Raw genomic sequence first — 26,766 nt, forward strand, 5'->3', positions numbered from 1 at the left:
TGTCCACGTGCAACAGTTTTTAATTGGTTTGCTGAATTTAAGAGACGGCGGGATAGTTTTAAAGATGAGCATAAATCAAGTCGGCCACCAACCGCAGTTACTCATGAAAATGTGCAAGCTGTGGAAAAAAATATTCGTAAAAACAGGCGAATTACGTACGTAAAGCTTGAGCGAGAACTGGCGATTAGATCAGTAGCATTACAAACAATTATTCACGAGCAGCTGTCTCTTCGTAAGCGTTGTTCAAGATGGGTGCCCCAAGAGTAAAGTAAGTATATTGTGGGTGCCTCTAAACTCAACGACTTGCAGAAAGAGGATCGCGTAGATTGGGGAAAATCTACAATAGAAAAAAATTCGGCGCCCGTGAGAGAAAAAACGATCCTGCCTCATCCATCATATTCCCCTGACCATGGACTTATTAATTAATCTTTTAATTAGCCCATGCCCTGATCTAGCACCCTGTGATTTTTACACTTATTTCCGAAACTGAAGAAAATTTAATAGGAAAGCGGTATGGTAAATAATAGATGCCTGTTTGTATTGAATAATAAACATTTTTTTTTTTTTGAGTATCTAAATTCTTTTGGCATTACCCTCGTAAACTTTCCCAGATCACATAGCTACACTTCCAGAGACAACTCGTTTACCGACAGCTCCGTGTTTCTGGCAACAAAACACTTTACAGGGTGGAGGGGCTTAGTCCGTACGCGGCTGGGAGAAAAATCTCAGTCGCAGTCGGGTCGGGCATGCTGCCGCATACCAGGCGAGCAGTATCCAATAAAAATTACCTGCACCTTTGACAAAAAAAGGTGCCCCTCTTCTACAGCACTGCTCCTGCTCTGCCTAGGCTTTGAGACATGAAGGCCAATTGTGAAATTTTTTTGTACTACGTCGGTGGCAAACAAACTTACGAGTTGCCTGATAGTAAACATTCTCCGCAGCCTATGTACGCCTGCAACTCCAAAGGAGTTACATGCGCGTTGCTGAACGTAACACTCCGCACCCTCGTTGAGCTCTGGCAATGGCAACCTTACTCACCGGCAGGAACACAACAGTATGAGTAGGGTCTAGCTGGTTGCGCTTTTCTGTAAGGTGGAGGTACTTCCCCAGTTGGGCTCTGCTCTAGATCTGGAATGTCATCCGCTGTGCTGTGCTCTGGCACACAAAGCGAGGTGACATCCACAATGCCGATACCTCTCTTTTGGACGTAGTTTAAGGACATACCCGGGTCCAAATGATGTGAGTCACCCGTGCATTTCGCTCGCGCCAATAAATACGAACAAGTATGAGTGAAATGCACGCGCGACTGACATAATTTAGATATAATTGTGTTTTCGATGTGAGCCAACTTGTGTGCGAGTTTCGTTACATTTCCGACTACTGTCGCGACTGTACTGTAGCCATCGAAACGCAACTGTCACTGTCGCACTAATATGGAAGAGTGATAGAGAGACACAAAGCGTTTCGTTGTCGTAGCGATAGCGATTGTCACCTTAACTAAGCCAGCTGATACACTACCAATTCTATCGACAAATCAAAGTCAGAAATGAGCAACGCAATCGAGTTCTCGCACGATCTGTATGAGGCTTTATGAAACAGGCTAACCTGTGTGTAGGTAGTAGTGAAGCAGGAGGTCCCGAATTCGAATCCTGGTAAGGACATTTATTTGTATGTTCATCATAAATATTTGTTCCTGAGTTATGGATGGTCTAAGTATGTATTTATCTATATAATAGAGCAAGATCCCAGAGGCACAAGACCTTACTTATTTTCTCATAACTAAAATGCATGGCATAATTCGTAATTTAACGTAATTTGCTGGAAAAAGTACAGCGAAGAGCAACTAAAATGGTTGCTTCACTGAAAGACAAGACATATGAAGAACGGCTTCAGGAATTAGGTCTTACAACATTGGAGGACAGAAGGAAGCGAGGCGATCTTATTGAGACATACAAAGTCTTGTCTGGACACTACAATGTTCCAAATATTAAAGACTTATACATATCAAGCCAGAATGTAAGGTTAAGAGGACACTCTAAAAAACTAGTCAAACCTCCATGTGCTAGCAACCCTAGGAAACACTTCTTGCCAAATCGTGTAGTAAATGTGTGGAACTCTCTACCAGAAACTGTTGTTAGTGCACCGTCAGTGAACTCTTTCAAAAATAGACTAGATACACATTTTAGAACATTAAAAAGTGCTAAATAAACACAAGTGCTGCGATATACACGCATCAGCTCCAAGAGCTGCTAGTGTATCAAATAAATAATAATAAATAATAATAATAATAATGTAGTGCAAGCTTTATTATTTCGTCATACACATAATATATCCTTAACTATATAAAAGCAGCAGAAGGAAACTTTTCTACCAAAATTAATAAGACTTGCGTTCATTGTTTTATCTAAACCGACGCCCGGAGCTTCCCCTTAATCCGACTTATCGATAATTTCGGTTCAACTTAACTAATTAAAAGTCAAGTCCCAAGGATAATTATCACTCAATGTTAAGTAACGTAAACAGAAATTCGATTACTTACTTATCCAAAGTTTTGTAATTTGAAATTCTTGTTGTATTCTCCTCAGAAAATATTGAAATAAAATATAATTGCCATCTCCACAAAAAGCGTTATAAGATCATTATCAAACTAAGTTTTATTTATTATAACAAGCCGTTTCGTTTTTCTTGGTCCGTTAATTAAACCGAATAGCGAGCGACGAGCTAATATACAAAAGAGTGTCGCGTCGGACGGTGATTCCTCGGCGCTCGGGGTGGGTGAGGGCGCGGCGGGCGGGGCGAGAGGCGCGCGGCAGTACCGTGCCGCGTCGCGCCCGGGCCGTCCGTCCGCTCGAGCCTTACGTAACGATGCCCGAGCCCGAGAGCTGATGGCCGCGCTCGTATGGTGGCTGGCGGCCTGCTGCCTCGCCCGCGCCGCCACCGCCGGTAACCCCGACGCCAAGCGCCTCTACGACGACCTGCTCTCCAACTACAACAAGCTGGTCCGGCCCGTCGTCAACACCACCGATGTCCTCCGCGTCTGCATTAAACTCAAACTCAGCCAGCTCATTGACGTCGTAAGTTACCGAACGGTCCGCTCGCGCGTGCCCTGCATGTGCACCGAGGGCCGATACTGACCTACATCGAGGGTGCAGTGCGAACACATACCTTGGTTGCACTTGCGCGCCGCATTTGGAATTTAAATAGACATGAATCGCATCAACGCCTCGGGCCCGCGCCCGTTTTTGTAGGACTTAAGCTTTACACTAATCTGACTAGACAGTCGTAAAGGTACATTTGTAAGTACTCGCGTGGAGCCCACGTCCCTATCCTCGCGAGACGCCGCGCTGTCTCCTCCTATGTATAACAAATCAGATATCATAAATCACCGAAGTAAAAGGGATCCCCGATTTTCTTCAAACTCGTTATTATTGTTTGGTCAGGAGAAAAGGTTTCTTTATTGTGGATGTCTGTGAAGTGATATTGGGTATTCGTAAACATGAGAATAAAGGTATCGCGCCTCTGGGGAGGTGCCTGTCATGTAATCGCTTGGACTGAGCTTGCGGTGTCTGAGGTGCAATTAACTAAAAGGGTACAATTATTTTGCTGAGGGCTGTATTGGATTAGGCCGTTATAAGCCCCTTTCAGCTGATTAATAGGCTCAATTGCAACAAAATGATCGAATCTATTATCCGGTACAATAATTTGTTTGAAACCCGACAAACGGGAAAGCGGATTAGGTTATTATCGGTTTAGTTCATCATTTTATTAAGCCTGAATATTGAAATAAAGGGCATTCTCGAACAAAGAGCAATTCATTATGTAATATACAGTTACTTTTGAATGTGTAATCATTATCACACCTAAAACTGTGTATGTATTTATCACATGATTAAAAAAGACATAACATGCGTTTAGTAGGGAGAATGTCAAATTCATGCACTTTAATAAACAATTGGTTTTTGAAATCTAAAAAAAATAATACCCTATATCTTATGTGAGAGCTACTAGGGTGCAAATGTGTAGAAAAAACCGCGAAAACACGAAACAGAGTGGCCGATTCTCAGAGTTGTAAGTATAGTGAAAGAGTGGATTATTCATTTAGTTCCCATGTTACGAGTACAGTCAAGTGTAAAAATATGGGTGTACACATCTAACTCAAAAATTTGTCCCATAGCATCTTATTCCAGTGTAATAAGAGCGTAGTGCCATATTTATGAGACGATTCTTTCGATACATATTTTTGCACTTGACTGTACATATAACTTAGTAGTAAGAGTAATTATACTTTAACTATATAACGTTGCTTTTTAAATATTAATAGGAAATTAAGTACTTAGAAGATCCGTTTTATTAAGAAATTGTAGCTCGGTAGTCTTCTTAATGTTATTATTTACTAAGTAAAGTAAGTCTAAGTATCTTGAAATCTTATAAATTTCATTTGTTGTACTTAAAAATCACTTCGCTAATTAAAACAATCACACTTGGATAATGTAATGAGAAAATAATTAGATGACATGATAAATTAGGCTATAGACGGTCAACAGCATCGGGCTATAACGCAATAACTGCCGGACCCTCCTTGTGGTGTTCCAATAGCTACTCGTACCGGTAATTGATCATATTATAAAGTCAGTAGCCCAGTCATTAACGTGGCCAGGTGGAAGTAATTTCATTAATACATAAATGACGTTAAATTTAAGCGCTCAATTGCTGTGTTAATTGTTATTGGTTAAACGTTGTTTTTATTAATAGATTGAAGAAAATAATGTTTTCTGAGTGTGGGTGTGGTGGGTGCCTATATAAAAGCTAAGTATTGATAGAACTACCTATATGTATCTAGAACAAGGCCTCCAATTCAGAGAGCTAGATGGATTCCCACCTAGGTAAGCTGGCCTTAGACTAAGCTTACTTATGGAAATGGTTAGGTTTTCAGTAATTGACCGAAGCGTTACCGAAGGTCTCGGTTTTGACTCGGGCAAACTGCTTTCGAATGTCCGGATGTTCTCCTCTACAGATCGCAATTCTCAACCGATTCTCATGAAATTTTGTGAGCAGATTTACGGCCCGTTTTGAAGAATGAGATACGATAACGATAAGTTTTGGTGTAGATAAATTCTTATTTGTATGTCGTTAATATCGTTTGTATGTCGTATAATTGACAGGAGCAGCTCGATTCGGGCAACCAATGTCACTTTGACGTTAGAAATATCGTAGATAGATCTTATTGGGATCACAGTGGAATCGAAATAATAAAATGGTGGTAATTGGGTTAAAAGACTTAAGGGCCATTAGGGTGTATTGTACTTAAGCCCATTGTGAGTACGCTGTGATAAAGACTCAAAAAAGCAAGTATTTTTTGTTTTAATACTTTTTAAGCTTATAATATAAAGCTTATTGTGAGGTGTACAGCTGACAGAGCCAATAGTTTTAACTAAATATAATAATTATTATTTAGTTTCATGGGACAGCAAACGTGTTTGCTGTCATAGTGACATTAAGCCACAGAGGCAAATATGACTATTTCAGTTTTCTTCACTGTTTTGAGATTTATAATAATACCCTTTTTTTCGTAAAAAACGCAATTTTTACACAATAATTGAAATCATTAATCTCAATGAGAGTTATAAAATATAATCCAATTTTAGATATTATTTACATTATCGGCTTTTGATTTCTTAAAACACGCTAATTAAATGATGTTTTCATTAATGAGATTTAAATTATTGTGTAAATATTTACACAATAATTAAAATCATAAACCGAAAAAACGCATTGAAAGCTACAGAGGGACTGGGCAGGGCACGTCTACATCGCTGACGTCTACCGAATGCACCCCGAGCGCTGGTCCAAACTAGCCACAGACTGAGACCCACAGGATAGATCTCGGGGCAGTGGGAGACCAAAACGGAGATGGCGGGACGACCTTGATGCCTTTTGTAAAAAATGGCGGGAGTGTGCAAAGGATAGGCCTAAATGGCGAGAAAAAGGGGAGGCATTTGCCCAGCATAGGGACACTCTTACAGACAAAAAAAAAATTAAATGATAAATCTTAATGAGAATTATAAATAAAATAAAATAAATATAATTCAATTTTGGATATATTTTACATTATCGGCACTCCATCACCGTCTATCCATCAACGTTACTCTAAGTGGATTATTTTCATTATTATTGCAGTATTGGAGTCGGTGAAAGTTGGTCAACTTTTTCGATTTGACATTTCTTATTTCATTCTTGTTACATTGTTTTCTACTTTTCCCCGGCGACTTGTAAAAGTTTTTAATAGCTCAGCTGGGATACACTGACGGTTGAAGTAATCAGACCAATCGTCTAAATTAAACTAGAGTGGCCTAATTAAAGATATTAGGTATTTAATGAGTGGCCTAATTAAAGATATTAGGTATTTAATGAGTGGCCTAATTAAAGATATTAGGTATTTAACACCAGCGTTTATTTTCATGATGGGGAAAACACTACTTAAATGTGAACTTAGAACATAAGTATAAAAAAAACCATCGGGTCGATTTAATTTTTTTTAATGTACTCTGTTTCGTTCGGCGGAACACAACTGTAATATGTACAGCTTGTGAAAATAGTACAGTCAGCATCAAAAATAGCGGATGAAACAACGCGCTAAAAGTATCTGATATTCCGTATAACTTTTCAAAATGTAGATAATTTTCTAAAATTCACGTTTAAAAATATATCTTTTACAGTCTTAGTTGTTCTATACTAAAGACATCACTTTTTGCTAAGCTGTTACAAAACGTTACTTTTGATACTGACTGTACATTACTATAGAGGCCGGGAAAAGAAGGGTTGCAAGCCAATAAGTAGATATAGACGGATAGGGATACTACAGACCAAATTTGAAGTAAGTCATGTCAACATTTCATTGCACGTTTGAGAAATAACTAAGATGCTTACGTAGAATAATAAAGCCTATTATATTCTTACATTAGTACCTACCTAATAGTTACTGGCTACAACAAAATGATCTAAATACACGATTTTGATAAATTGAAATCCTATAAAATGTTAAATGGCTTTTTGGCCATGGCAACTTATAGGTAACAGAAGAATTTTATTAACCCACATAACAAGATATTTTAAACAACATCACCAACAATAACTTTATTACACTATTTAAATATTCGAATATAGGTATACACACCCGGAAATATTGACCGGACTAATTATTGAAGGATATATGCGGCCTCGTTATGCGACAAGCAAAGGGTTTCATGTTTATGTTCTGATGCCTATCTTTTAATCCCGCTCGATCCGTCCCTACGATATCTACCTATGTACCTATACATACACGCAAAACTATGTAAAGGCCAAATTCAGAAACTTCAATTTCGTCTCAATTAGATGAATATGTACGCTTTACTTTTGCACATATGCAAGTACGTCGTTAAGCAAGCAGGCGCGCGTTACCAATTCGATTTTGATATCATTTTGTTATGTCATAAGCACAGTTCTTGACTAAGCTTATTGGGCCCGTTATTATTACATAGCTAACTAAGAACATAGCGTAGGTTCTAGTATAAATGTGATCTCTGATAAAGTTACTTGCTTTGCATCTTGAGGTCTAGATATATTGGAAATTGGCTCAGAGTTAAGGCATTCTTAATGAATAAGGTGATATCGAAAGTGACGTAATCTGCTGGATTAAGAGGAAGTAATAATTGCTATCAATGACAGCTATCGATCAATGGCATATTAATTGTTGTGTAAACGTAAATTATGAAAGTAAAATTTTCCTATTCAGCCATAAAGCATTAACACATGATTAATTGCCAGTGACTCACAAAACTCTTATATCTTTAGGTATTTAAATATAAGTAAATTAAATCTACCCTCAAATGGCTCCTTAAGCCAGGTGATGGTAGATAAAAACATTACATGGTCATATAATATAAGTTAAAATCAAGTCGTTCAGTGATAGATCCAGGCGGTTTTGTATTTGGTTGGTTAACCAATAAATGTTATAACTACCCGAAAATGTATTTAAATACCTACTTTTTACTTTTATTTAAATACCTAAAGATACAGAGTATAGGTGGGTTCTCTGTTCTTAGGGACTTTACGCGACACACGTGCGGCTACGCTCGGGAAAAATTGTATGTTTTAAGCGGCTTCTCTCGTAGCGCATAGCTCACGCTGGTACAGCCCGCGTAGCCAACATGCTAACAGTTAACGCCCCGTAGCGAACGAAACGCAACTGTCAGTGTCGCGCTTATATCGAAGAGAGGCCTTTTGGCATTAAATTCGCTTTATGTTCTATAAGGTTTTCTTTTGTGCAATAAAGGTATAATACTTAAATAACAAACCATGCTGGTTATTTTATACAAAACCAGTTATGATAAAATGTCGTTATGCATAGTGGAAAACCCTGCAACATATATTAAAGTAGTCAAGCTGTTATTAATATTTGAACATACGGCCCGATTCGAACTTTTCGATACGTAAAAAATTTCCTAAAGATATGATATGGATTGGATATGTCCCTTTTAACACTGACATAATCTAATCGATATCGTATATGTTTAGCAAATGTTTGACGTGTCTTAAAGTTCGGATCAGACCGATACACTCAAAAGCGTTGTCAAAAGAGATGTAATTAGATATTTGTAAGTATCCTGCCCGCTCTTATAAACCTGATGGCCACTCCATCAGAACGTATACTTCGTAGTACAACGTGGTGTGTAAACATCATGCTTCAGTTATAAGAAAGGGAAATTTGAGTCGGAAAACACATCCTAGAGCAAAACAAGAACGAACGGTAACATTTTTGAGATACTACATCAATACATCATTATCATCTACAATATCAAAACAAAATAACTATAATTTATCCATTACCACATTTCATTTACATCTATGGACGGGCCTTACGGGCAATAAGAATACAGCCAGAACAGCGATGTCGCGCACACGAATTCGAGCCGATCATGCACTCTAACGCCACAACGCGATTGGTTAATGAGTTCGCAGTTGCGTTAGACTGCACGATTGACCTGAATTCGTGACACCACTGAATTGGCACCATTCTTAGTGCCTGCATTGTCCGTCCTTAGATATATGTAAATGAATATATCGGATCCTTTCCGCATTTCTATTAAAACCTGCATTGTTATCGAATGGACCTTTAAACTCGATAAGTGTCTCTCAGTCGCTCGCTTGTACATTAAAAATATGGTATTGATTAAAGATAACTCTTATTGCATCCCACTCGACAGTAATATGACGTCTTCACTAATCTCAACATCTGCACTGTGACTTGACTTGACTAAAACATAGCAGTAATATTAGCATTACCTACGCATTAGCATTATTATTATTATTAGGACTTCCACGCCATAATGCGCAAAAGAATAATGTCCATAAGAAGCAGAATCCAGGGTAGTCCCAACAGCATACTAAGTATGTTAGCGGATAGGCCAGACAGTCTTTTGCAAAGACATTGGATGTCCGCATTAATAAACCCCCATTCTGGGGCTGTTTATTATTTACTTAAATAAAAAAATTGTAATCTGTTTTATTTTTATTGTTTTTTTTTTTTGTACATATAGTAAATAACTAGCTTATAAGATACTCTAACTAACAATGTGGACTTCGTGTCTGAATAAAGAAATTATTTATTTATTATAATGGTTTTAAAATTTCATTGAGTTTGTTTCTGAAGGCGCTTCAATAAGTTATGTCTAAATGTGAAGCAAGACTTTTAAAGAATAATTTGCACCTGAATGGGGGAGTGTCGGAAAACGTCGACGTTTCGTTTCACGCGTAACTTACATTTGAGATATCTCTAAATTTTATTTTTACGTTTGCTCATTTCCTGCTCTCAAATATTTCGTGCGGCATGAAAAATTTAGGGGCTTGAAGGTGTAGATAATCGAAAAACTGGAGCTGTATTTTGCTGTTCTGACAGCTCAAGACAAGTTTTGACAATGATAACATTGATAACGTAATTTTTAGTATATTTATATTTTGGGAGAGAAAATTAATTAATTTGCTAGCTATGGATGATGTCTTGGTGGCTCAGATGGCAGAGCGCTGGAGTATCGGTCCAGAGGCCGTGAGTTCAAGTTTCACCCAAGACAGTAATTTTTCGACTTTAATTTATTCCAAGCTAGGATTAGATAACATAAATAAATACATATTTTGAAGACAATCTTTCACAGACTTACACGGCTACCACGAGTTGGCATTTGGCATTTATTTTAAGCTAGGGACTGCGTGAACTCGATCGCATTCCCTCTCCACCGCAGCAATACATCAATCAGTGCGAGCGAGATGGACTGTGATTGAGTTTACGCAGTCGCTAACATAAACTTCGAACGTGAACTCCTGATATGGCTACTGGAACTCCAAATAAGCTTAGCAAAGCTTATATTATGTGTAGTCATGCTTAAGTAAGTACCTACTATGCAAGTTACTAGATATGATGTTTGTACGAGATCCAAAAATAACACCACTCCATATATAACCAACACTTCATTTACTATTTTACATTACTACTATACACTCACTGTATATAATACTTACTGCTTGATTTGATGTGACTGACGATCTATTGTTCCTTGGACCATATATATAAATCCGAAAAAATCTTAACACCGCGTTCTAGAAAACACGCGTTGGTAACAAAGTGCTATATAATGACTTATTTGGTAATTAATTTTCTTTAACAATAAAGTACTAATTTGTGACTTTAAGTGCAAAATATTACATACACGTTATTTCAAATAATTTTACAAATATTTTAGTGTTACTTGCCATCAAAAAAAAACGAAATAATTTTCTAAAATTGCTACTACTGACGCCATCTATCGGTGAATTCAGTCAAACTGTGAAGTACTAAATTAAATAGTACATTACGATACAAGTGCGAAAAATAGGAAATTCGAAACGAGTGGCGATAAATTAAAACACGACCGAAGGGAGTGTTTTAAATCGACACGAGTTGCGAATTACCTATTCGCACATGTATCGTACAACGTTTTACAGTACATATGGCCCTTTAAATGTTCGACACAGTAACATAATATGCTACTTCTCGCACTAGTGCTATAAAGTAGCCCCATATGTACTGTAAATACAGTTTCAACACTTTCAATACTGTTAAAAAGCGGCAACTAGAAATTATCCCACCGTCATTCAAAAAAAAATTCAAGCAAAAAGTACAAACCTTTTACTTTAAAAAAATAACATTTATTGTATTTATATTTAGCCCTATCTGATCACCGATGTTTATTTACTTTCGTCGGGGCGCGCGCGTTTTTATTTAATTTTGTATCAATAACGTTGTTTGTTTTGGTATAAAATGGTTTGCGTCGATCCAGCGAATTATGGATGTTAGGGTTGGCTACGCCATATCTTTACAAGAAATCTACTTAGTAACATAACTACAGAATATTTGGCAAAAATCTATTAATATAATCTATTGCTGACTCTACAATTCTAAAATCCCAAACACAATTAGGTTGCGTTGTTTTATTACAGAGTTCCTACCTCCTATCTCCATCATCAGATCAGCTCGATGGTACCATAATATTGTATTGTCACCTGACTTCCTTGGGTTTCGACTTACTAAATCGGGAAGCGGGTCAAATTTAGCTTCTAAGATTTTACCCACACTAACTAACAAACATACTAACAGGGCAAGTTAGATAAAAGCTTCTAAAAAAGTGACCAGGGCCGGATTTGAACCGACATCTTCAGCTTAAGCAGATAAAGCCCTGCACCTCGAGGCTTCCCGGCCAAGGCGGTACCCGTCCTAATTTCTCAAGTAAATGCATTGTTTGAAATAGTAGGCGTTTTTGATCAACTCTAAAGGCGAGCAGTACGTGCTTGCTCCTCCAATACGAACCCCTTTCGCATATTATTTCTAAATTAAGTTAGCAGTTCAAACGTGATTGTAGCCTTCAACCCAATTTTATTAAGGCTTGAATTTTAAACATCCTTTCTTAGTCTGTCTACAACATTTAAAGAGCATGTTCCAAATTTCTTGATCCTTCCCCGAGCCTCATGGGTCAAAATTATTTTCGTTGTCTTGTTTTTTGTCTCCAAAAACTGTGACGGAGTGAAGCTTTTTGTATGAGGTGAAATTTAGTTTTTCATTTTTCTCAAGAGAATTATAATCTACAGCTAGAAAGACATGCAATAGCACTTAACTTTTTTAATTTATTTAATAAAAGACAAAAATAAAAAGATGACAGAGCGGCCAGAAACAAGACAACGAGAAGAATTTTATACTATTTCAATACCAAATTTCATCTAAATCGGTTCAGCGTAAAGAGGTAACAGACGGACAGACAGACTTACTTACGCATTTATAATATTAGGTAGGATTCATATATTATATATGTCAAAGTTAATGTAGGTAGGTAAATAATGCAAAAATATGAATTACTTGTCGGTTGTTTATTGACGAACTGCTGCTGAGAAATTACTCACGCAAAGAAATAACACGTTCTTATTAGATGTTACATAAACATTCGTCGTTTATCTTATTCGACACTTATTGGATTAACACACATAACGCTGCGTTGCTACTAGTCACAATAACACTTACATGTCTGACTATAATTTATCATACCTAACGGTATCTTCGTAACCGTTATAAATATGTTTAATGGTATCTATTATACTGATTTAAACTTTTACGATTTTTATACATTATTAAATTATAGAAACGGGTCGTAATCGCGTATTGAAAGCATATTTCATAATGTGGTATATATCTATTATAATGGTATATACATACATATCGTTATTCAAAGCTCGACAATATTGAGTAAACTCGTACTAAAAAAGTCAGTAAACGGTCAGTAAGTGTATTTTATTATTAAGTACACATTTTGCAAATTAAAGAGATCGAAAAATACTTTTATAAGTACATAGATATTACTTAATAGTCGTTGAATAATAATTTAGTTAAATAATACTGCCCTCCTAAACCAAATAGCGCTATCTCAATAACAAATGATTTTGAAATATTATTTTATACAATCGTGATATAATAGAGAGCATTTTAGTCGAGTACCGTGTTTAGGCAACGAAGGTTTGTTTTCTACGGGTCATAAAATAATACCTTTTTACAATAAAACCTAAATAATAAATGATAATGGCTAAGTATCTCAGTAGATAAAAATGTAGTACAAACGACATAAACGCGCGAAGTCCGCCGCCCACCCGTCCTTTTCTATGGGGGCGCGGCGGCAGGTGATTGGTCATTTTTTTCTTGTAATAGACTACAGCGTATCGAAGAAAATATTATAGCGGAGTTGGGAGCCCATACATAAAAAGTACGCAATTACAGTTTGGTATACGAAATCTTGATTCAACCATTACAGTCGACGAGTAGAAAAATGGAACTATCAGCTATAGAAACTAAAGTATAATTTAGCAATTAATTCTTTTGAGATAGCGCTATTCGGGCTTAGTAGGGCAAAATATATGAACACGGACGGACACGCACATTTTATTATACAGTGAAGTAAGTCTGCAGTGAAATATATCTTGCAATGCCGCCATAAACGTGAAACTTGTACGAAAATGTGACTTTTATTACCAAATACAGCAGGCGACTTAACTGAGAGGCCATTCGAACATGCATTTTGATATAATTTTTTTATTGTTCGCGCATACATTTCGCTCCATCTTTTTCGTACGTCTATAGGCGCGAGCGAGACGCACGGATGAATTATAACAAAAATATATTATTTTGATATCAAAATGTATCTTTAAATTGGCCTCTGAGATGGACACATCTTTGTGATATTTACTCATACTTCGATGAAAATGTATGATTATGGCGCTATAGCCAAATACAGCCGCATAACTGACAAGGAAAGGTACCCAACTGTCGGGTCCGATTTGATTTATATTTATATATGTTATAGAGTAGTCTAAAATAACAGACACGTATTTTTTTTTAGCTGCCCAAACTCAACCTATTAGGAGAAATTGTCCTCCAAATTACTAAACCTTCGAACTCCTATAGAAAGTGATGCTCAAGCAAATTGCTAGGTTTGAGAGCAGGAAAAAAAATGAACACTTGTTTTGTTAGGTATATCGCCAGAAACTAATTTTTTCCTAAAAAAATCGACGTGCGAAGTTTTATAATATCTTATCGCTAAAGATACACATAAAGACGGATGTTTGTTTAGGAAAAAAATAGTTTCAGTCGATATAACAAAACACGTGCTCATTATTTTTTCCTGCTCTCAAACATATACTCAAACCAGCCATTAACTTGCAAGTTGCTTGAGCATCACTTTCTATAGGAGTCAGAACATTTAGTAATTTTTTAGTAGGTACTTTGGAGGACAATTTCTCCCAATAGGTTGAGTTTGGGCAGCTAAAAAAAAATACGTGTCTATTATTTTAGACTACTCTATAACATATATAAATATAAATCAAATCGAAACCGGACAGTTGGGTACCTTTCCTTGTGAGAAGGACTCTTAAGAGGAAATACCAACGGAGCCCCTTCTCGGATTTGAAAATTTTAGGTAAATATCTCCATCGCGCTGACGGGTATTAGTGCGATAAGGACAACTGCAGCTTAGGTGAAACATCCTGCGTATAAATCTCAAAAATCGAGGTTTTGTTCTCGACATTATCCTCCTCCAAAACTTATCCAATCGTAACGAAATTTTGGGAACGGAATAAGAAAGAAATTATCTGTGAGAAAGTTTTTATTTTTGTGTTTATTGTTGCCGTTTTTGTAAGTCTATTTACGGCGCATTTACTTGGTCGTTTTTAACGCTTTAAGTAACCTAATTCTTATAAAAACAAAAAAATACCATCAAAAACTAAATATCAAGACACAGGTACGGTAATATAGAACTCAAAGATATTAATCTAGGGCCCAAATAGGAAAATGTCGAGAACTTTTATATGAAAAAATGACCACTAATTTTTCCTCTTAACATTTTTTATATCATTTACTTCACCATGAACGTCAAACTTGTACGAAAATATGACTTTTATTATCAAATATAGCAGACGACTTAACGGAGACGGACGTGTATCTTTGTGACGTCACTTCATTGTAATCGGGCGCGTCGGGGCAATTCCCGATATTACGTAACGCTCAGTGATTACGGCCGTTATTTGAGAAAGCTTTTAAAGATTTCAAAGGCCTCATTGAGTACGAACGTACTTGATGAAGTGCCGCCATTCCGCCCACACTTCGGCGACAGATCGTGAGACGACCTGCAGGCCAACTCAAACGTAACCGACATCAGAATGATATTTGAATCTTATTATTTATAGACCGCGAACCAGGAACAGATGTCCATAACCAATCGCCACAACTTGTATAGTGGTTAACAGCTACGTATGATGAACCCTCGTGGACGTCAGCTGCCGCTCCGTTGGTGAGTTGAAAAATGGGAGAAACACGAAAAAAAATAGTCATCACCAACCGTTTGATACTTTATCAGATGATAGTTCAGATGCTATTGTTAATTTAAAAGTTGTAACGCGGTGGTAAGAACGTCAGTTAGTCGCATGAACATGTAAAAAATTACCGCTTTACCTTTTTATCATAGTAATAAACAAAATATGAAACATTGCATATAGCATTATATCAGACGTTCCAAATAAACGGTTACGCAATATACACATTACGCATACTTTGCGGACATAAAGTGGTAAGGTGCGTATTTTTTACATGTTCATGTCATCAACTGACGGTCTTTCCACCGCGATACAACCGGCTGACTGTTTTTTTACTTCAATATAGCGTCTAAACTAATAACACCTGACAAAGTATCAGCCGGGAGGCGATGACTGACGATGTACTTATGCTCCTGGTTCGCGTTCTATTAGTTATCGTGCGTCTCGCCTGCGCCAATACATATACGGACAAGTACGAGCGAAATGCGCGATAACCGAGTGACATCAGTTGGATGTCATACTGATATCAGTGTACGTTTGAATTGGCTCGTTGGAGCGGCATTAGAACTTTAAAAAGAACAACTATACCTGTCTAGTTAGTTTGCTATAATATTCTTAACGGAAAAGTTTTGCTGGCACTGTCACTCTGATCTCCACCGATAAACAGTTGCCAGGCGCCTAGATCCAGTAACAAGTATAGTATAACAATAGCAATATAACGTTGCTTAATAAGAGTTGATGTAGGTGTGTGCACCTACATAAATGCGATTTTGAGCGAAATGATGATGATGTACTTTGAGATCTCCAAAAAACATACTGTATGCAGACTTAAAAAGTACACACTAACACTATATTATCCCATACATTTTATTCATGAGAAAATAAGTAAGGTCTGGCGGCTCTAAGATCTTGCTCTAAATACACACCAGCCAATTTTAATAGCTACCTACTTAATCATAGCAACAATTTAATTAGCATGACACAAAAACACTTTCATACCAACATTATCAATAGTATGCTAATGGAGCTTCGGAATGGACAAAGAGGTATACTCCAATTTTAAAAATATGATACCAAATTTTTTTAAATCACAGTTGCTCCCGATCGGACTTACTTGTTGCAAGAGGGACTAAAAGTGGGATTAAATTGGTACCGTAAAATGATCCTACTTTGCTCCAATATATGCTCCAAATTAAGAGAATTATTAAAGTTTTTTAAACGAATTATTATTCAATATTCAGATAAATTGACATTAAGAAGAAGATGTTCTTCTTCTAACATATTTCTATCGATAAATCGACGTCATGTAGTATGGTTATATATATATCTGTAGCAATGAATATGGAGCAAAAGGAGTAGGTATCTTTGCTCCCACCTGTAGTTTACTTTGGGGCGCAAAGTTACCCCATTGTGCATCAAATTAGCAGGCGCAGAGCCGCACGTCAAGAGAGAGAGAGAGATTAGTTTGTTAGTAACTTAGCTATACTAAATATATAAGTACTTATTCATTTTCGTTTATCGAATACAATGTACATAATACATATAATGTTTATACAATGTGATGTGCATATATTAAATGGAGTATACACATATGTATGTCAAGACATATATGTAATGGGTATTTGAAAAACAGAGTTTGAGCAAAATTAAGTACCTATAGAGTAGCAAAGTCGGACCATTTTACTTTATCATATTTTAACAATCTGAATAGTCCTTGTGGACCAATTCCATCCCAGTGACAACAAATTTATTGTCCTGCGAAGTATGATACTGAGTTATTTATTGGATCGTTTCGGGCTATTAACATTTTGATAAATGATTTCGACACAAACACTAAATCTTCGTTAAGCCATAGGAATAGAAAAGGCAATCAAAATTATTTCACATGAATATTTTTGACAACCTATTCGTAAACATACTTATAGCTATTAAATAAGACAAAATTTAAGTTATGGACATGTTGATCAATTATTGTAATGAAGCCATGCAAAATTTCTACTACCTGTAAGGTATTGATCGGTTATTTTAACGACGACCAAAGATTATGCGTTAGTTAGTCCGCTTCCTTACTGATAATAAATCAATACATTTGAATTACGTACCTCATTGCAATATATGAATTGTATATAATATCTTTACAGTCAAAAATAAAAATAAAACCGGACAAGTGCCAGTCGGACTCGCCCACCGAGGGTTCCGTACTTTTTAGTATTTGTTGTTATAGCGGCAACAGAAATCACCTGTGAAAATTAACAGCGCGAAGAGTTAACAGACATACAGACTTACTTTCGAGTTTATAATATTAGTAAGGACATAGAGAAATAAGCAGTAGGTAAGTATAGAGCGCTAACTCGATACATCAGTTTTGGTACCAAAACGCTTATTATTTTCATAGTCGACATCTAGCATCGACACTAGATACTTCGGATGTCCTGACTGACGAAAACTGTATTTAATACTTCTGTATGTAAATTACATACATGACATGGTGGAGGCGGATCTGCGCGAGCTTCGAGTCGACAATTGGCGAGAGGTCGCACAGGACCGAGAAAAGTGGCGCTGTCTTGTGTCGGAGGCCAAGTCTCATTTTGGGTCGCTGAGCCAACGGAGTAGTAGTAGTATGTAAATTAAGTATTACCACGAAATAATTGATTTATGATTATGATTAATGATTATTTCTCAGCAATTTACAACTAATATTACAAGTAGTAGGAGTCGAAAATAGAATTCCGGTTAATCCGGTTATAATTAGCTGAAAATTGTTGAGCATTAGACTTCGTTCGTCGCATCATCTATTGTCAAGTAGCAGTACTGATAATTCCGCTAGTCGATGCTAGATGTCGACTACGAAAATAATAAGCGTTTTGGTACCAAAACTGACGTATGGAGTGAGCACTCAATGCTTACTTCTTATTTCTCTATGGTAAGGATTAACAAAAATGATCCTCAGCCGATATTTGCAGTAAAGAGTCCACTCACGCCATATTCAATTTAGAGTTCTTATCTCCATACTTTTTTACTGTGTTTCATCATCTTCTTAGCGTATCCGCAACTTTTGCCACAGCTAATGGGAGCCTGGCGTCCGCTCGGCAACCTAGTGTTTAATTCCATTTATGAATCATCCATTCCATTTGCCTTTTAAAATGCTGAAGCACGCATGTAGCTGGGCGTTTTCTAAAATTAATATAGCAAACCTGATTCTTACAGATCTGACATTCTTGGGCTCATTCTACTCAGAATCATCCTAAACACAGCATTATCCATCCTACCATGAATAAAAGATGTTCCAAAATGTCCATTCCATTACGTCATCTTTTGGTATCAAAAATGTTTTCACTTGAATGTGCGTGACCTAGTGGAAACTACAATTTTCATACAAATTTTTGGGACAAGAATGCTGTCGAGTATTCTCCATCCTACCATTAAAAAAATATGTGCTAAAATGTCGGTTCCATTAAGTCATGTTTTAATATGAAAAATATTTTCACTTGTATGTGCGTGACGTAGTGGAAACTACAATCTTCATACAAATTGTTGAGACATTTTTCTAGTATCAGGATTGAATATGCTAGTGATTCTGAGTTGAAAGAACCCAAAAACACCAGGATTTGTGAGAATCAGGTCTTCAATTTTTTTTTTAAAAAAAAGCTCAGCTTTGCCGTTTAGCTAACAAACGCAGCATGCAGGCAGAAAATATTCGATAAAATTTTAATACACGTCAAAATGTAATACACAATCGAGTAAAGGCTCTTGTTTGGTTAACTGTCGCTAACTAAACGACCACAGTTATTTTTATTCCTCGGCCATCACATTAGGCTTTTATTGGAGCGGAATCTCAGCAGGTGAATATTTAATATCCCTGTGGGTCTCGCTATCACCGTCTGCATTTCCCCGTGGGATGCCGACGTCCGGCCGACTAGGCTGCTTCACTGCTGCTTTGTCTTCATTTGCTTTCTTTAGGGTTAATACAAATTGGGTTACAAACGCACTTCGTCACGACCCTTTCAGTTTATAGGTCTGTAACAGCGCGAGAAAATAATCTAGAGGCTTATTCCGTCCAGCTTACGTGCCTATCCATCTCATTGTAGCGTTGAAGTTGTATTGTTCTATCATTTTGATTTGATTGTCTTTCTTGACTTTCTTCGGACGATCGGTCTGGCCTAGTGTCCGAGGTTCGGTAACGGCATTTATTTATGTGATGAACACAGATATTTGTTCCTGAGTCATGGATGTATTCTATGTATTTATCTATGTATTTATCAACATACGTATGTATATCTGTGCTATAACCATAAATTCTATGTCTCGTTTTCTCAGAGTATAAGTTATCCCTGGAAATTCTTTGATTGTATGCCACTATTTTGTAACCGTCCTAAGAAATACAATACTTCATTAAAATATATTAAATAGGAGTGTAAACACTTATCCACGATCCTATTCTATGCTATTAGCAGATTATGTACGAAATATCATTTGATATTTACCACTAGCTTTTCGGTGAAGGAAAACATCGTGAGGAAACCTGCATACATCTGCAAAGAAATTCAAAGGTGTATGTGAAGTCCCCAATCCGCATTGGGCTAGCGTGGGGACTTTAGCTCAAGCTCTCTCGCGCATGAGAGGAGGCCTGTGCCCAGCAGTGGGACGTATATAGGCTGAATTATTATATTATTAATTAATTATTATACTTCACATCGATTTCAGTTTATAATGTATTTATAGTAGTGTAGTTACCTTCTTTGAAAAACACATAAAAATATTTAGTACTTTACTCTATTCCCTTGAGTTGTACCCTTTTTTAGAACTTTTTTGATTCGTCAGTAGTTATAATTCGGGTATTTGATCTATACGCATAACTTCGTAAGTCCCGACCTAGTTTACAAGAGTATCTTTGTTATCGAGTTCGAGTTCAACATCAGCGAGTACCTGCAAGAATAATAAACAAAGGTTTAAATGAGTTGGAAGCCGGGAAGTCGTTGTGAAGAAACTTTCCCTTGTTGAAGACTCACGTACTCGGTGTTCTTCCGGCGCGAATCTCCGTTCACAATAGCTTTGGAAAATAATTGAAGAACCGTTTTATTTACGTTACAATGTCCTAAAATGTTACGTCTCTAGAGAGCCCTCTGAGTGATACTTATGCAAGGTGTATACTTACGTACTTACTGCTGTGGCGCAGCGACTCGGAGTGGATCTTGGCCTCAGACACCAAAGACCGCCATGCTTCTCTGTCGAAAACCGTTTCTGTACAGTCGACGGCACCGAGATCGCTAAGGTCTTTTTGCACTTCGTCTCTCCAGCGGTACCTAGAGCGTCCAGACGGTCTTCGACCATCTAATGATCAGGTACACGAATCTCCGGATATACAAAACGGTGATAAGGCCAATCCTAATTTACGCCACATCGTAACTTTTCGCGTCTCAAAGTGTTTAACAGTGTTATGTGTGTCTACAAACAATTCCGCAGCTCTCAATTAGGCGGAATCCGTACTCTAGTAAATTAAGTGATTACCAAGAGTGCATCAGTGATTATGGACACAGTCATAACTGTAGCTCGGCGGCCATTACGGGCAGAGTAGCGGCTCGGGGACGTAAATGTGACTAAAACGCCGGAGGGTTACGAAAGGCCGGGTTATTTATAAGTTGATTCCTCACTTCCTATTCAGTTTTAGATTACATATGTGCGCGAATAAATAGTCTTTACGTTTCTTTAGCGTTATACATTTCAATTTCGAGACAAAAAATGATTAAGTTGATATACTAGGCTCGTCTCTAAAATAACACTAAAATTGGATTTAAAATATTTAGTTTTACCTACATGTGGAGTGGAACGACACATGGAGCAAAAGGCCTCCACAGCTTTTGATATTGATATTGCCGAAACTGAAGGAAAGGAAGTCACTAATTCGATTGAAATAGCGTGGGGACTGTAGCCCAAACCTTTTTGTATCAACGAGAGAAGGTTACGGTACGTCGGTACAGTCACGTCTGAAAATATCTATATGAACAAAGTCCCAAAAATATGTATACACGACCTTATTTCCCATATACTAAGTGTACATATTTTTGGCATTTTATAGTTCGTATCTATATTTTCAGACTTAACCGCATAATAACTCTCCTAAAAATCAACTACTTTACGACTCCAACGACAGCCATGGTAAAAATTGTTAAATTTATACAAAACTGGCCCAAATTTGCGACTAGGTGAGGGAATTTACATAAGTAAGTAATTAATTTATTCTGGTCAGGGGTTGTGAAGCGAGGGGCGTCACGGTCCGGCCGCGAAGGGTTAGGGAGTTGGGACTTGTTGTGAAATGATAATATTTTACTGACGCACAAAAATTACTTGTATTCCGGGAAAATTTAGATGTCAGCATCTGAGAATTGTTGAGTAAATTTGTTTAGAGACATGTTTAACACGTGTAATCATTGCGCTCCAATATGTTATGCTTGGGTATGGGATATATAGGGCATTTTTCAACTTGTAAGCTATAGGTACTCTGTGAGACGAATAGGTAGGTATGTAGCTTAACAATTTTTAGTCACTTGAACCCAGAACCGCCGCCATAAAATCGAAATTACGCTCTCAATTTAAAAGGACATTCTGAAATAACATAATATAAGACATGAACATTCAAGTAACATACTCGTATATCTATGTTTGGAACTAGTTTTCGTAGCTGAGCGTTACTTTATTTTTGCCACTTTTTAGGGTTCCGTAGCCAAATGGCAAAAAACGGAACCCTTATAGATTCGTCATGTCCGTCTGTCTGTCCGATTATGTCACAGCCACTTTTTTTCCGAAACTATAAGAGCTATACTGTTCAAACTTGGTAAGTAGATGTATTCTATGAACCGCATTAAGATGTTTACACAAAAATAGAAAAAAAACAATAAATTTTGGGGGTTCCCCATACTTAGAACTGAAATTCAAAAAATCTTTTTTCATCAAACCCATACGTGTGGCGTATCTATGGATAGGTCTTTAAAAATGATATTGAGGTTTCTAATATCATTTTTTTCTAAACTGAATAGTTTGCGCGAGAGACACTTCCAAAGTGGTAAAAAGTGTGTCCCCCCCCCCCCCGTAACTTCTAAAATAACAGAATGAAAAATCTAAAGAAAAAATATGATATACATTGCCATGCAATCTTCCACCGAAAATTGGTTCGAACGAGATCTAGTAAGTAGTTTTTTTTTAAAACGTCATAAAAATTAAAAAAAAAAATTTTTTCATCAAATGCATACGTGTGGGGTATCTAAGGATAGGTCTTCAAAAATGATATTTAGGTTTCTAATATCATTTTTTTCTAAACTGAATAGTTTGCGCGAGAGACACTTCCAAAGTGAAAAAAAGTGTGTCCCCCCCCCCCTGTAACTTCTAAAATAACGGAATGAAAAATCTAAAAAAAATATATGATATACATTACCATGCAAACTTCCAACGAAAATTGGTTTGAACGTGATCTAGTGAGTAGTTTTTTTTCCAATACATCATAAAATTAAAAAAAAAAAAATTTCATCAAACCCATACGTGTGGGGTATCTATGGATAGGTCTTCAAAAATGATATTTAGGTTCCTAATATCATTTTTTTCTAAACTGAATAGTTTGCGCGAGAGACACTTCCAAAGTGGTAAAATTTGTGTCCAAAGTGGTAAAATGTTGAACAAGATCTAGTAAGTAGTTTTCTTTTAATACGTCTTAAATGGTACGGAACCCTTCATGTGCGAGTCCGACTCGCACTTGGCCGCTTTTTTTTATGTGATCATTGCTACTCTTGTGTTATTTCTAGTCATTCATCCTTATAGGAGAAAAACTGTCCCAAAATTTCCATACAATTTAAATAAAAAAATCTTTATTACCACACAACAAAATTTACAATTTATTTACAAACGTTCCTCTTTGTTACCGCCATACAAAGTATATGGGGAAATGGTAATGCAATAGGAAAAAACCCCGGGACATTTTTTTTTCATTAGCATCAAAAGAGCTCGTCATTTTGAGTACAAAAAACACAAAATTTATGAAAAAATGCAAAATTAATGAAAGTGGCAGTTTTTTAAGAAACGCTCAGCTAGAAATTGTAATACAAAGAAACTCACAAAACTTCTACTCGCTCTATTTACTAGACATATATATATGTTACGTAAATGTTCATACCATTTGGTATAAATTAAGTATGTCATGAAATGAGAGTGTAACTTCTATTGTACGACGGCCAACAAATCGCTCCCACACACGACCCGATTCGAATTTTAAGATTTGCTTAAGATACGATATGGATTAGATATGTCAGTGTCAAAAGTGACGTTTCTTCAAACAAAAACGTCCAAAATTTCGAGAACTTTCGGTTCGAGCGCCATCTTTATAGTTGGCCTCGTGATTGATTCTTTTGTTTTTTGCTCATTTATATTTTTTAAACTGTAATATCGATAGCTTATTATTAAGTAATGTGCAGTTTAATGGAGAATTAATCTTGAAACGCGTTTAACCACCATTTTGTAGTAGTCCGCGTGCTACTTGTAAAGTCCTATCTCTTTACAAGACCTAATAAAATCACCGTACACTGTCTTGTACTAACCGTACAACTTTAGTCATATATAAAGCTCCTAATATCTTGATATTGGCGTAATAGTCCCACTGGACCGAAGCCATAATTATAAAAGAATGAATGAATCTTAAATTTTGAATCAGGCCGATAGTCTAAGTTACGCAACTACTGTTGTGTGGGTGTGACTCTTGAACTGTACCCCTAGTGTAAATTTTATCGACATCATAACGTGACGAACGCGTTTGCGTTAAGTCTCATTTTGTATAGGATTTTGAGTTTCCAAAACGTCCCGCTTGGCGCGCTCTTTCTAAATCCAATACAAAATGAGACTAAACGCAAACGCGTATGTCACGTTTCAAAATCGAATTTAATTACACTAGGGGTACTGTTGTTTTTGTAAGTATGGTCTATATGTATATTTACCTCGTAGAATTGAGTTAGGGTTGAAAAACAGATGTCTGTGAAATTGGCATATCAAAGTCTAGCACGTTTTTATTGGAGATCTCTTAGCATGCACCATAGTGCATGTAATGAATGGTCTCAGAGATGTCTTTTTTGTGTCAGGAACTCTTTGCTAATGATATGCTAGTGTGTGAAGTTAGCATATAATTTGGTAAAAATCCATAGTATTGGTTTTTATAATAAAAACGCCAGAACTATTGGTATGAAGTATCAGGAACTCTAGAACTATGGTGCATGCTAATAGAACTCCAATAAAAATGTGATCTGCTAGACTAGATATGCCAACTTCACAGACATGAAAAACACTCTGTATAGTTGTTGATAACTTAAAATTTGAATTGCAATTTCAATTTATTTTTTTCAATGGACCTACAACAATGGCCCATAATTAAAACAGAATTTATAATTTTAGAATTTAATTTAATCTTTTTTTTTTTAATTTTTTAGAATTTTTAAGATTTAAAACTAAGAGCGAACAGTGCAGCAAAAAAACAATCATCTGGTAGCGGTCATGACATGACACACTCAAAATGTCGCATAACAGGCGGTATCGGACCGCTACAGTAGCCAGGATGGAGTTGGAACTGGCCCGCACTATACAGAGCAACGAGACAATCCTCTTTCGTATATGGCATAATAGTCATCCGTACGAGCTTGTGCAAACATGCCTGATGCGCTGCAGAAACAGGGCAACCCCAACAACATCCTGAGACCATTATTATATTGGAGGCGCAAGGGAACTTATGGTCTTCTGCGTAAAACTAGTCCAGAGGCTGCACGTACAGAAAACTTGACAATAGGCTTTAAATGAAGTTATTTTACCTGTTGGCTACACCGTGCAAACCTCCTTATTAGCATGTTGCTTCGGACGTCCAGTGCCCTGCGCTCCCGTTCTATTATCTAATTGGTATTTAAGATCGTCGGTAACATAGTGTCCAGTCCAAGATACTTAAATGTATACCTAAGCTTGAGCTCATTATTATTAAGTTTTAGTTAATTGGTTTAAATTTGTTAAACTAATTGTTTCTTAGATTATTACAAAGGTGTCATTATTATTTAAGAAAATCTCTTTAGTAAAAAAACGTCCAAAAATATCTCATTTAACTAGGTATTTAACAAAACTATTAAAGTAAATAAAAGCTAAGTTTTTTAGTTAAATAGTGTTAGTAAAAAAGTACACATATAACTGTGGACAGGCCAGTACCATTTATTCGATGGCCAACGTGACGTACATGTTTGCGTTAAGTCTCATTTTGTATGGGATTTTGGGTTTCCAAAACGTTTCGCTTGGCGCGCTGGGTCTAAATCCCATAAGTACTAAATGAGACTTAACGCAAACGCCGTACGTCACGTTTCGAAATCGAATAAATTTACACTAGGGGCTCTGGTAGTTATTCGCGATTACTCATACGCGCTTACGCGAGCACGAACGAAGTTAGAAAAAGCGAATATTTTAACCTAACATAACTTCTGACGGTTTCCGGCACCGCGCAGTTAAAAAGTTGCTCGTAAACTAAATTATTTTTACGCCTATTTATTTCCAACTGCGTTTTAATATAGTGTATATGTACGTATATCGTACATTTAATAGCGGGGTATTATAATAATACTGAAAAATGGTAACCTATTTGAGGTCAAGTTTTTATACCATTTTATTTTAATTGCATTAAACTTATCCATGAAAGAATAGGTACAGGGTGGACAAATAAGAATGATACACTTTGTTTTTAAATTTTAATTACATTAAGTGGAAATTTTATTAAATATTTTTTCATAAATATATTATTCAGGGTTGGCAATTGTATACGGAAGATAATTTCTGCCAAATGTATACCACTAGTATAAGTAGGTAGGTATAGTCTAAGTAGGTAGGTAGAATTTGGAATCTCTAAAGTACATAAGTAGATGGTAGGATCGTATAGATGTGCGCCCGAGAGGGACAGAACATGCGCAATGCGACAAAATTAAAAACACATTTTGACATTCCTGACAACATACCAAAAACAACCTACGTAATTTGGTCGGGTTCATTGTTACCCACCATAAAAAACGGTGGGCAACAAAAAACGTCTACGTCTCCTAGAAGTAGGCAAAAAGGGCAAGTGAGAGTATAACAAGGACAAACAATAATAGCGCTTTCTCTGCTCCTCCTACTGAAAGTTCCGTAAGAGCATCTCGCTCGGACATCTCCCCTCTTATATGTATATATATTAGTCTACCTCTATGCTAAAGTATGATTCATGAAGTTTTAATTTGAAATGGCTGTGCCTGGTATATCACCATAATTCTCATTTAATAGACCTACACTTTAATTTTACTTTGCCAATGTCATTAT

General features: G+C 36.6%; 1 protein-coding gene across 2 annotated transcripts in view; it reads left to right on the forward strand.

Moving 5' to 3' along the window:
• The first annotated feature begins 2,293 nt into the window (after positions 1-2,293).
• LOC133520264 (acetylcholine receptor subunit alpha-like) overlaps positions 2,294-26,766 on the forward strand; it is a 120,593-nt gene continuing 96,120 nt past the window's right edge. For both annotated transcript variants that reach the window (XM_061854639.1, XM_061854640.1), the window contains exon 1: positions 2,294-3,074. In XM_061854639.1, coding sequence (XP_061710623.1) covers positions 2,886-3,074 — 189 coding nt within the window. In that variant the 5' untranslated portion in view covers positions 2,294-2,885. The remainder of the gene's footprint in view (positions 3,075-26,766) is intronic.

The sequence above is a fragment of the Cydia pomonella genome, chromosome 8 (assembly GCF_033807575.1).
Source record: "Cydia pomonella isolate Wapato2018A chromosome 8, ilCydPomo1, whole genome shotgun sequence".
In the NCBI taxonomy this organism is placed as follows: Eukaryota; Metazoa; Arthropoda; class Insecta; order Lepidoptera; family Tortricidae; genus Cydia; species Cydia pomonella.